Here is a 13,676-nt window from a genome sequence, read left to right as displayed (position 1 = left end):
GTACTAAAATAAACAGAATTTATGCTTACCTGATAAATTACTTTCTCCAACGGTGTGTCCGGTCCACGGCGTCATCCTTACTTGTGGGACATCTACTCCCCAACAGGAAATGGCAAAGAGTCCCAGCAAAGCTGGTCACATAGTCCCCCCTAGGCTCCGCCCACCCCAGTCATTCGACCGACGGACAGGAGGAAATATATATAGGAGAAACCATATGGTACCGTGGTGAGTGTAGTTAGAGAAAATAATTCATCAGACCTGATTAAAAAACCAGGGCGGGCCGTGGACCGGACACACCGTTGGAGAAAGTAATTTATCAGGTAAGCATAAATTCTGTTTTCTCCAACATTGGTGTGTCCGGTCCACGGCGTCATCCTTACTTGTGGGAACCAATACCAAAGCTTTAGGACACGGATGAAGGGAGGGAGCAAATTAGGTTACCTAAACGGAAGGCACCACAGCTTGCAAAACCTTTCTCCCAAAAATAGCCTCCGAAGAAGCAAAAGTATCAAATTTGTAAAATTTGGCAAAAGTGTGCAGTGAAGACCAAGTCGCTGCCTTACATATCTGGTCAACAGAAGCCTCGTTCTTGAAGGCCCATGTGGAAGCCACAGCCCTAGTGGAGTGAGCTGTGATTCTTTCAGGAGGCTGCCGTCCGGCAGTCTCATAAGCCAATCAGATGATGCTTTTAAGCCAAAAGGAAAGAGAGGTAGAAGTCACTCTTTGACCTCTCCTTTTACCAGAATAAACAACAAACAAGGAAGATGTTTGTCTGAAATCTTTTGTAGCCTCTAAATAGAATTTTAGAGCACGGACTACGTCCAAATTGTGTAACAAACGTTCCTTCTTTGAAACTGGATTCGGACATAAAGAAGGTACAACTATCTCCTGGTTAATATTTTTGTTAGAAACAACCTTAGGAAGAAAACCAGGCTTAGTACGCAAAACCACCTTATCTGCATGGAACACCAGATAGGGTCGGAGAACACTGCAGAGCAGATAACTCTGAAACTCTTCTAGCAGAAGAAATTGCAACCAAAAACAAAACTTTCCAAGATAGTAACTTAATATCTATGGAATGTAAAGGTTCAAACGGAACCCCTTGAAGAACTGAAAGAACTAGATTTAGACTCCAGGGAGGAGTCAAAGGTCTGTAAACAGGCTTGATCCTAACCAGAGCCTGAACAAATGCTTGAACCTCTGGCACAGCTGCCAGTCTTTTGTGTAGTAAGACAGATAAAGCAGAGATCTGTCCCTTTAGAGAACTTGCAGATAATCCTTTCTCCAAACCTTCTTGTAGAAAGGAGAGAATCTTAGGAATTTTTATCTTATTCCATGGGAATCCTTTGGATTCACACCAACAGATATATCTTTTCCATATTTTATGGTAAATCTTTCTAGTTACCGGTTTTCTGGCCTGAACCAGAGTATCTATCACAGAATCTGAAAACCCACGCTTCGATAGAATCAAGCGTTCAATCTCCAAGCCGTCAGCTGGAGGGAGACCAGATTTGGATGTTCGAATGGACCCTGAACAAGAAGGTCCTGTCTCAAAGGTAGCTTCCATGGTAGAACCGATGACATTCACCAGGTCTGCATACCAAGTCCTGCGTGGCCACGCAGGAGCTATCAAGATCACCAAGGCCCTCTCCTGATTGATCCTGGCTACCAGCCTGGGAATGAGAGGAAACGGTGGAAATACATAAGCTAGGTTGAAGGTCCAAGGTGCTACTAGTGCATCTACTAGAGTCGCCTTGGGATCCCTGGATCTGGACCCGTAGCAAGGAACCTTGAAGTTCTGACGAGACGCCATCAGATCCATGTCTGGAATGCCCCATAATTGAGTTATTTGGGCAAAGATCTCCGGATGGAGTTCCCACTCCCCCGGATGGAATGTCTGACGACTCAGAAAATCCGCCTCCCAGTTTTCCACACCTGGGATGTGGATCACAGACAGGTGGCAGGAGTGATCCTCCGCCCATTGAATTTTTTTGGTCACTTCTTTCATCGCCAGGGAACTCCTTGTTCCCCCCTGATGACTGATATACGCAACGGTCGTCATGTTGTCTGATTGGAACCTTATGAATCTGGCCTTTGCTAGTTGAGGCCAAGCCCTGAGAGCATTGAATATCGCTCTCAGTTCCAGAATGTTTATCGGGAGAAGAGACTCTTCCCGAGACCATAGACCCTGAGCTTTCAGGGATTCCCAGACCGCGCCCCAGCCCACTAGACTGGCGTCGGTCGTGACAATGACCCACTCTGGTCTGCGGAAGCTCATTCCCTGGGACAGATGGTCCAGGGTCAGCCACCAACGGAGTGAATCTCTGGTCTTCTGATCTACTTGAATCATTGGAGACAAGTCTGTATAGTCCCCATTCCACTGTTTGAGCATGCACAGTTGTAATGGTCTTAGATGAATTCGTGCAAAAGGAACTATGTCCATTGCGGCAACCATCAACCCTACTACTTCCATGCACTGCGCTATGGAAGGACGAGGAACAGAATGAAGAACTTGACAAGAGCTTAGAAATTTTGACTTTCTGACCTCTGTCAGAAAAATCCTCATTTCTAAGGAATCTATTATTGTTCCCAAGAAGGGAACTCTTGTCGACGGAGACAGAGAACTTTTTTCTATGTTCACCTTCCATCCGTGTGATCTGAGAAAGGCCAGAACGATGTTTGTATGAGCCTTTGCTTTTGACAGGGACGACGCTTGTATTAGAATGTCGTCCAAGTAAGGTACTACTGCAATGCCCCTCGGTCTTAGAACCGCTAGAAGGGACCCTAGCACCTTTGTGAAAATCCTTGGAGCAGTGGCTAACCCGAATGGGAGGGCCACAAACTGGTAATGCTTGTCCAGAAAAGCGAACCTTAGGAACTGATGATGTTCTTTGTGGATAGAAATATGTAGGTACGCATCCTTTAGATCCACGGTAGTCATAAATTGACTTTCCTGGATAGTGGGTAGAATCGTTCGAATGGTTTCCATCTTGAACGATGGTACCCTGAGAAATTTGTTTAGGATCTTCAAATCCAAAATTGGTCTGAAAGTTCCCTCTTTTTTGGGAACTACGAACAGATTGGAATAAAATCCCATTCCTTGTTCCTTTATTGGAACTGGGTGTATCACTCCCATCTTTAACAGGTCTTCTACACAATGTAAGAACGCTTGTCTCTTTATTTGGTTTGAGGATAAGTGAGACATGTGGAACCTTCCCCTTGGGGGTAGTTCCCTGAATTCCAGGAGATAACCCTGAGAAACTATTTCTAGCGCCCAGGGATCCTGAACATCTTTTGCCCAAGCCTGAGCAAAGAGAGAGAGAGTCTGCCCCCCACTAGATCCGGTCCCGGATCGGGGGCTACTCCTTCATGCTGTTTTGTTAGCAGCGGCAGGCTTCTTGGCCTGCTTACCCTTGTTCCAGCCTTGCATCGGTTTCCAGGCTGGTTTGGGTTGTGAGGCATTACCCTCTTGCTTAGAGGATGCAGAATTAGAGGCCGGTCCGTTCCTGAAATTGCGAAAGGAACGAAAATTAGACTTATTTTTGGCCTTGAAAGGCCTATCTTGTGGAAGGGCGTGGCCCTTTCCCCCAGTGATGTCTGAAATAATCTCTTTCAATTCTGGTCCAAATAAAGTTTTACCTTTGAAAGGGATGTTAAGCAATTTTGTCTTGGATGACACATCCGCTGACCAAGACTTTAGCCAAAGCGCTCTGCGCGCCACGATAGCAAACCCTGAATTTTTCGCCGCTAATCTAGCTAATTGCAAAGCGGCATCTAAAATAAAAGAGTTAGCCAACTTAAGTGCGTGAACTCTGTCCATAACCTCCTCATATGGAGTCTCTCTACTAAGCGAGTTTTCTAGTTCCTCGAACCAGAACCACGCTGCTGTAGTGACAGGAACAATGCACGAAATAGGTTGTAGAAGGTAACCTTGCTGTACAAAAATCTTTTTAAGCAAACCCTCCAATTTTTTATCCATAGGATCTTTGAAAGCACAACTATCTTCGATAGGAATAGTAGTGCGTTTGTTTAGAGTAGAAACTGCCCCCTCGACCTTAGGGACTGTCTGCCATAAGTCCTTTCTGGGGTCGACCATAGGAAATAATTTCTTAAATATAGGGGGGGGGGGGGGGGAACAAAAAGGTATGCCGGGCTTATCCCACTCCTTATTTACTATGTCCGCCACCCGCTTGGGTATAGGAAAAGCATCGGGGTGCACCGGAACCTCTAGGAACTTGTCCATCTTGCATAATTTCTCTGGAATGACCAAGTTGTCACAATCATCCAGAGTAGATAACACCTCCTTAAGCAGTGCGCGGAGATGTTCTAATTTAAATTTAAATGTCACAACATCAGGTTCAGCTTGTTGAGAAATTTTTCCTGAATCTGAAATTTCCCCATCTGACAAAACCTCCCTCATGACCCCTTCAGATTGGTGTGAGGGTATGTCAGAACAATTATCATCAGCGCCCTCCTGCTCTTCAGTGTTTAAAACAGAGCAATCGCGCTTTCTCTGATAAGTAGGCATTTTGGATAAAATATTTGCTATGGAGTTATCCATTACAGCCGTTAATTGTTGCATGGTAATAAGCATTGGCGCACTAGATGTACTAGGGGCCTCCTGTGTGGGCAAAACTGGTGTAGACACAGTAGGAGATGATGTACTATGTTTACTCCCCTCATCTGAGGAATTATCTTGGGCAATTTCATTATCTGTGGCAGTACTGTCCTTACTTTGTTTGGACGCTATGGCACAATTATCACATAAATTTAAATGGGGAGACACATTGGCTTTCATACATATAGAACATAGCTTATCCGAAGGCACAGACATGTTAAACAGGCTTAAACTTGTCAACAAAGCACAAAAAATATTTTAAAACAAAACCGTTACTGTCTCTTTAAATTTTAAACAGAAAACACTTTATTACTGAATATGTGAAAAAGTATGAAGTAATTGTTCAAAAATTACCAAAATTTCACCACTGTGTCTTAAAGCTCTGAAATTTGGTGTGCAATACTCTTAATGCTTTAACCCTTAAAATAACGGAACCGGAGCCGTTTACAAATTTAACCCCTATACAGTCCCAGCTATAGCCTTTGCTGAGACCCAACCAAGCCCAGAGGGGAATACGATACCAATTGACGCCTTCTAGAAGCTTTTCCAGCAAATTTCAGATCCTCACACATGCATCTGCATGCCCTGCTCTCAAAAAACAACTGCGCAATAATGGCGCGAAAATGAGGCTCAGTCTACAACTAGGAAGGCCCCCTGACTGGAAAAGGTGTCTAACATAGTGCCTGCCGTTTAATAAACGTTCCCCAAGTTTATAAATGCGAATTGTCAGCATAAATATGAATAAAATGCCCAAATAAAGCAATCGATTTAGCCCATAAAAATGTCTACCAGTTTTTTAGCCCATATTAAGCCCTTTATTCTGTTTGTTTGACTAAGAAAATGGCTTACCGGTCCCCATGAGGGGAAATGACAGCCTTCCAGCATTACATGGTCTTGTTAGAAATATGGCTAGTCATACCTTAAGCAGAAAAGTCTGCTAACTGCTTCCCCCAACTGAAGTTACTTCATCTCAACAGTCCTATGTGGAAACAGCAATTGATTTTAGTTACTGTCTGCTAAAATTATCTTCCTCTCACAAACAGAAATCTTCATCCTTTTCTGTTTCAGAGTAAATAGTACATACCAGCACTATTTTAAAATAACAAACACTTGATAGAAGAATAAAAACTACATTTAAACACCAAAAAACTCTTAACCATCTCCGTGGAGATGTTGCCTGTGCAACGGCAAAGAGAATGACTGGGGTGGGCGGAGCCTAGGGGAGACTATGTGGCCAGCTTTGCTGGGACTCTCTGCCATTTCCTGTTGGGGAGGAGATGTCCCACAAGTAAGGATGACGCCGTGGACCGGACACACCAATGTTGGAGAAAGGGTTTTTGTTTTTTTTACTATTTTTAAATAAAAAAATATAATAAATAAAAAAAAAATATATCATATTCTGCTTTGTAGGAACCCCCCCCCCCAAAGAGCTCTCAAACCCTCCCCCCACTAACTATTCGCCACCATTTTGCGTACTGACCACTTTGCAATAAAAAACTTTTTTTTTTTTTTAATAAACCCTCACTTTTTCTGTAGTGTAGCTGCCCCCCTCCATACCCTACCCGATCACTTTTTAAAAGTATTCCCGCCCTCCTCTGCCACCCACTCCCAGCACTCTCTCCCACACGGATTTTTTTATGCCCCTAGATCGCGGGTGCACCCGCCCCTCATCTCCCGCGCGCACCCCTGGCATTTACTACGGCTGGCCGGAAGAAAGTTCCCCAGCGATGGGCCGCCCACCTGCAATGGCTCCCACCCACCAACGATCGGCACCATCGCTGGCCGATGCAGAGAGGGCCAGAGTGGCTCTCTCTGCATCGGTGTGCATAAAAAGGTAGTGCAGTGATGCCTCAATATCAAGGCATCACGGCAATACCTTAAAAGCGGCTGGAAGTGATCAGGATTGCTTCCAGCCACTTGAAACCCCTAACGTCGTACAGGGTACGTCGCTGGTCTTTAAAGACCAGTTTGTGTAAGACACTCCCTGTACGACGTGTGTTGTTAAGGGGTTAAACTCATTTTTCACCTCCCCCTAAATTTAAAAAGTTGTTTTATTTCGCCCAGAAATAAACTTCACACAGCAGAGATTCACCAACTAGCAGCTGATGAGTGGCAAAAACCACAAAACAGCTGTACTGAGATGATCTGAATCACTTTACCTAACCCTAGCTAAGCTTAAAAGCTGTGTATACAGCTATGCTATGGCGTAAAGGGAGTTTGCGTAAAAGCAGACTGAAGTAAAGTAAATCATTGTGAACTTAATTTGCATATCTTACCCAGTATCCTTTGCTGCATTGGAAACGGTGTATAGATTTTCTGGGATAAGCAAATCACCTGACTTGTTTATATTTGTTAAAAGAACTACACAATGAGTTATTACATACATACAGTACCTTACCAAATAAGACCCAATTGTCAAAAAACATAATATTGATATTAAATTTCTTATTTCTTTTTAATAGTGTTGATTGCTCTTTTAAGTTTTGTAACCATTTCCTATTCAATGTTATATTGGCAACACCTGCAATACACATTTACATATCATTTATTGTAAATATAAAAAATGTGGTAAATGAACAAATGTATATGTTTTAACAGTTATTAAAGAAAGGTTGGTCAAATAGTCGGCCTGAATGTTGAAATTGTAGGTGTATCACATAGTTCTGTAACGAATATTGAGAGAGAAAAAAATGTATTATATGAATGATTTAAACCCAAAAAACAGAAGGACTTTTGTGGTCAACATCCTGTTACTAAACCAAGAACTGACAGAAGAATTCAAGATATCGGCGCTCAAATTACGATTTTTGACCAATGGTCTAAAGATTTGGCAAGGTACTGTGTGTGTGTGTGTGTGTGTGTGTGTGAGTGTGTGTGTGAGAGTGAGATAGATATATACACACACAGATATATATCCTATTACATGCTGAAGCACAAAAAGAGAGATCCTAATCAACATTACCTTTTCCTTGCCTTTGTTGGGACTGCTTGATTTTGTGTTGGTACTGATGGCTTCTTTTTCTATAATACCAACAAAACGATGATCTGACTGAGTATGAAATGAGACTGTGCCCTTAGGGAGCTTTTTAATTCTTATGGCATGATTTCTCTGAGCAGATAGAACATCCTGAAAAAGAAAAAGAAAAGGATTCAAGATCTAGAAAAAAAAAAAATATATGCTAGATAAGGTCAGGCTTCTAAGGTTAGAGAAAAAAAATAAAATAAAAAATTCTAGGACATTTACCCGTCCAACTAAAACTCAACAGTGAATCGTCCGCATGCAAGGGTTCATCTGATTTCCTTTCTGGGTAAAGGGTCCTGCAGTTCTACTAAATAAAAAGGAGGAGCTCTAACACTAAATCACATCCAAGGGAATGGTTTTATTTTATGTAAGGAGATGGGAAGAGGGATTTTAAAAATTAAGCAACCGGTTAAAAGCTGTGACCGGATCATACTCTTGTACAGAGGAGTTTTACTCACAGGGACAACAGTAAACTCAACTTCATCAGAAATGTGGAGCTGGTTTCCATCCAAGACTTCACTGAAGTGAAAGAACATTCGGGCATCCCGATCAACACATTTTATAAAACCAAACCCATCCCTCATTGCTGCAATCACACCCTGTGAAAGGGAAACAGCAGTATCAATAACCAAGATCTGACTCTGTAGATGCACTTTACAATGTCAGTTAATGGGCAGTAGGGCCATGCAAAACACTAAGGCCAAATACTACACAGGGTGTCTGCCAGTACATAAAGGGATAGTGCTGGTTTAGGAGAATATTTTAATATCCACTAATTAAGGGTTATGTTGTATTCAGTTTTAATATTTCAAAGTGTAACCTAGAATATCTGCTATTAGACATGTTGGCACTGTTCGGCAAAAATCTAATATTACTAAACTCACAGGAATTGCTAAAATGGCAGTTGCTGTAACCCTAGTGAAAGATTTAGTTAAAAAAAAAAAAAATGCATGTGAATAAGCGGACATATGCATTTTTAAACTTTCAGTAAATACTTTTTTTGTCTAGGTTTTCACAAGTTTTACAGAAGCAATATAGTATAATCTCAGAGGAAAATTTCTTATATACTGTGTATATATATATATATATATATATATATATATATATATATATATATATATATATATATATATATATATATATATATATATATATAAACATATATATCCTTGCATGTGTAAAACAAAATTTCTATATCATGGCTTATTTTTCCAACTAGCACTCAGTGTAGAACAGTCCTTAAAGGGACACTGAACCCAAATATTTTCTTTTGTGATTCAGATAGAGCATGGAATTTTAAGCAACTTCCTAATTTATTCCTATTATCACATTTTCTTCATTCTCTTGGTATCTTCATTTGAAATGCAAGAATGTAAGTTTAGATGCCGGCCCATTTTTGGTGAACAACCTGGGTTCTTGCCGATTAGTGGATAAATTCATCCAGCAATAAAAAAGTGCTGTCCAGAGTACTGAACAAAAAAAAGCATTAGATGCATTCTTTTTTAAATAAAGATAGCAAGTGAACAAAGAAAAATTAATAGGAGTAAATTAGAAGGTTGTTCAAAATTGCATGCTCTGAATCACAAAAGAAAAAAAAACGGGTTCAGTGTCCCTTTAAAGTAAGCGTTATATAGAAACCCAGGCCTGAAACTCCTTCAGCCACATGAAAAAAAAAAAAAAGCCATAACAGAAAAATAAAAAACACCACATGAAGCTCGGCGACTGCTACCTACTAAAGTGAGTCATAATAGGAAAATTTTAACACGTATATTTTAATGATACCTTGGCTCAAGCTGTTTACACTCACCAATGAAGTCTTACCAAACAGTAGAAAGATTGACATGGCTAGTTAAGTATATCTCACTGATAATCTGTCTGAAGTTTTCTTTGCTGAAAGTGTAACACTGATCCAGCAGACATTTTTTTTATATTGTGAGGCTTTCAGTGATTTTAGCGCACCTCTATAGGGTGATAATAGCCCTATTTCTTTCAATGATGCCAAACTGACGCCATTCTTTATCTGGCCCAGATCCAAAACTAGGCCATTAGAGTCCTTTTGGAGAGATATGAGCAGGTATAAACCAACAATGTCATTCAATTACTAGTGGGAATATAACTCCTGGCCAGAAGGAAGAGGCAAAGAGCTGTTAAGTGTCACTCCCCTACCCATAATCCCCAGTCATTTGACTGAAAGGGAAAAAGCAGAACAAAGGTGTAGAGGTGCCTGAGGATTAATAAAGGGTGGGGTCGTGGACTCTCCATAACCGGAAAGAAATTTATCAGGTAATCATACATTTTGTTTTCTTTCCTAAGATATGGAGTGTCCACGACATCATTCAATTACTAGTGGGAACCAATACCCAAGCTAGAGGACACAGAATAAACAGGGAGGGAGAACAAGACAGGCAGACCTTAACAGAAGGCACCACCGCTTGAAGAACCTTTCTCCCAAAAGAGGCCTCAGCTGAGTCAAAAGTATCACATTTGTAAAATTTTGAAAAAGTATGCAGAGAGGACCAAGTTGCAGCCTTGAAAAACTGTTCCACAGAAGCTTCATCTTTAAAAGCCCAAGGAGACAGCCCTAGTGGAATGATCTGTAATTCTGCCAGGAGGCTGCTGTCCAGCAAGTCTCATAAGCAAAACGAATCATACTTCTCAACCAGAGGGGAAGAGAAGTAGAAGTAACCTTCTGACCCTTACGCTTTCCTGAGAAAGAAACAAACAAACAGGGCAAAAGACTGGCAAAAATCCTTAGTTGCTTGTAGGTAGAATTTTGGAGCATGCACAACATCCAAGTTGTGCAACAGACGTTCTTTAAGAGAAGAAGGATTGGGACAGAGAGAAGGAACAATTTCCTGATTAATATTTCTATCCAAAACCACTTTAGGAAGAAACCCCAATTTAGAACAAAGAACCGCCTTATCCGCATGAAAGACAAGGTAAGGTGAATCACACTGCAAAGCAGAGAGTTCCGAAACACTCAGAGCAGAAGAGATGGCAATAAGAAAAAAAACCACATCATTTATGCTTACCAGATAAATTCCTTTCCTTCCGGATAGGGAGAGTCCAACACTTCATTCCTAACTGTTGGGAAATACAACACCTGGCCACCAGGAGGAGGCAAAGACACCCCAGCCAAAGGCTTATGTATCCCTCCCACTTGCTCATTACCCAAGTCATTCTGCGGAGGGAACAAGGAAAAAAAACAGGAAGAATAAAATAGGGGACAGCCCATAGACGAGAAAAAAAAACGGACGGGAGCCGTGGACTCAATATTCAGAAGGAAAGGAATTTATCTGGTAAGCATAAATTACGTTTTCCTTCCTAAGATAGGAAGAGTCCACGGCTTCATTCCTTACTGTTGGGAAAACTATACCCAAGCTCCAGAGGACACTGAATGAATAACGGGAGGGAACAAAAAGAGGCGGACCCTATTCTAAAGGGCACCACAGCCTGCAAAACTTTTCTCCCGAAAGCTGCTTCAACCGAAGCAAAAACATCAAACATGTAAAAATTTAAAAAAGTATGTAAGGAGGACCAGCCACCTTACAAATCTGATCCATAGAGGCCTCGTTCTTAAAGGCCCAAGGAGGTAGCCACTGCTCTAGTGGAATGAGCAGTTATCCTCTCAGGAGGACAATGTCCCGCTGTCTCGTAAGCTAAGCGGATGACACTCCTTAACCAAAAAGATAGGGAAGTCAAAGTAGCCTTCTTCCCCTTACGCTTCCCCGAATAGAAAACAGAGGAAGATTGTCTAAACTCCTTAGTAGCCTGAATATAGACCTTCAAGACGCGAACCATATCCAAATTGTGACGCATTCCTTTGATGAAGGATTAGGACACAAGGAAGGAACCACAATCTCCTGATTGATGTTGCGATCTGACACAACCTTAGGAAGAAAACCTAATTTAGTATGTAAAACTGCCTTATCTGCATGAAAAATCAGATAAGGGGGCTCACATTGCAAAGCAGAGATCTCAAACACTGCGCACAGAGGCAATAGCCAATAAAAAGAGAACCTTCCAAGATAATTTAAGGTCAACGGAATGCAGAGGCTCAAACGGAACCTGTTGCAAAACCCGAAGAACAAGATTTAGGCTCAAAGGAGGAGCCCCAGATCTAAACACAGGTCTGATCCTAATCAGAGCCTCAACAAAGGACTGCACGTCTGGAAGCTCTGCCAGTCTCTTGTGCAATAAAACCGAAAGGGCCGAAATCTATCCCCTCAGGGAACTAGCAGAAAGGCCCTTCTCCAGCCTATCCTGGAGAAAAGAGAAGATCCTGGCAACCTTAAAGGGACAGTCAACACCAGAATTTTTGTTGTTTAAAAAGATAGATAATCCCTTTATTACCCATTCCCCAGTTTTTTGCAAAACCAACACTGTTATATTAATACACTTTTTACTTCTGTGACTTAACTTGTATCTAAGCATCTTCTGACCAACCCAAATCACATGACTTTTAGTTATTTTGCATATAGTTGCATTTTAGCCAATTAGTGCAGTGTCTGCCACTAGCCACGGGCGTGATCACAATGCTATCTATATGACCTACATGAGCTTGCTCTCCCCTGCTGTGAAAAGTAAATAAAATAGAGGCGGCCTTCAAGGGCTTAGAAATCATATGTGCCTCCCTAGGTTTGCTTTCAACTAGAATACCAAGAGAACAAAGCAAAATTGTTGATAAAAGTAAATTGGAAAGTTGTTTAAAATTACATGCCCTATTTGAAAAATGAAAGTTTTTTTTGGACTTGACTGTCCCTTTAACTCTGACAGGAAAAACCACGCTCTTCACACCAGAATAAGTAGGTCCTCCACACCTTGTGGTAGATAATACCGAGTAACTGGTTTACAAGCTTGAATAAGATTATTAATGACACTCTCAGAGAAACCTCTTTTGGCTAAGACTAAATTGTTCATTCTCCACGCAGTCAGCCTCAGAGAATCTAGATTTTGATGAACAAATGGACCTTGTATCAGCAGGTATCTGCAACAAGGTAACTTCCACAGAGGAGATGAGGACACCCCCACTAGACCCGCAAACCCCGTCCTTCGCAGGCCACGATGGAGCAATCACGATTACGAATATCCGCTCCTGCTTAATGTGAGCCACCACTCGAGGAAGAAGCGGTAATGGAGGAAAAAGATATGCGAGTTTGAACCTCCAGGGCACTGCTAGTGCATCCTTTAGATCCGCTTGGGGATCCCTCGACCCGTACCTGGGTAGCTTGGTATTGAGACGGGACGTCATGAGATCTATCTCCGGCGTCCCCTACTTGCTGCATATCTCTGCAAACACCTCGGGATGGAGAGACCATTTCCCTGGATGAAATGATTCCCTGCTGAGAAAATCCCCCTACCAGTTGTCCACACTCGGAATGTGGATCGCTGACAGCGAACAGCTGTGGGCCTCAGCCAACTCTAGAATCTGAGATACTTCCTTCATCGCCAAGGAGCTTCTCGTTCCCCCCTGATGGTTGATTTAAGCGACCGAGGATATATTGTCTTATAGGAATCTGATAAACTGGGACGAACCCAGAAGTGGTCATGCCTTCAAGGCATTGAAGATTGACCGTAGTTCCAAAATTGATCGTTAGGGAGGACGACTCCTGAGTCCACAACCCCTGTGCCTTCCTGGCACCCCAAAACGGCTCCCCACCTGGATAGGCTTGTGTCCATAATCACAATCTCCCAGGATGGTCTTAAGAAGCACGTCCCTCGGGACAGATTATCTGGACAGAGCCACCAAGAGCGATTCTCTCGACTGGCTGTCTAATACAATCTGTAGAGACAGAGAATGATTGCTGTTCCACTGTCTCAGCATGCACAGTTGTAAAGCTCTGAGACGGAATCATGTCCATGCAGAACACCATGAGACCAATCCCCTCCATACACTGAGCCACAGAGGGACTCAAGGAGGGCTGAAGGGCAAGACATGCCGAAGTTAGCTTGCAACGTCTCTGGTCTGTTAGAAGTATCCTCATGGCTATGGAGTCTATTATAGAACCCAGGAATTCCACCCTGGTACTTGGGATA

The 13,676-nt window shown here is 42.2% G+C and overlaps 1 protein-coding gene across 1 annotated transcript in view; it reads right to left on the bottom strand.

Annotated features, from left to right (window-relative positions):
- The window catches only part of CSDE1 (cold shock domain containing E1), a 501,007-nt gene that overhangs the window by 197,167 nt on the left and 290,164 nt on the right, over window positions 1-13,676 (bottom strand). Inside the window, exons 12-13 of the mRNA XM_053705299.1 lie at window positions 8,099-8,239; window positions 7,581-7,745 (exon numbers count right to left, since the gene is read on the bottom strand). Of these exons, the coding sequence (XP_053561274.1) occupies window positions 7,581-7,745; window positions 8,099-8,239 (306 nt within the window). The remainder of the gene's footprint in view (window positions 1-7,580; window positions 7,746-8,098; window positions 8,240-13,676) is intronic.

This window comes from Bombina bombina, chromosome 3 (genome assembly GCF_027579735.1).
Source record: "Bombina bombina isolate aBomBom1 chromosome 3, aBomBom1.pri, whole genome shotgun sequence".
NCBI lineage: Eukaryota > Metazoa > Chordata > Amphibia > Anura > Bombinatoridae > Bombina > Bombina bombina.
Note: the sequence above shows the minus strand (reverse complement) of the source record. Positions and strands in the feature narration are given on the sequence as shown.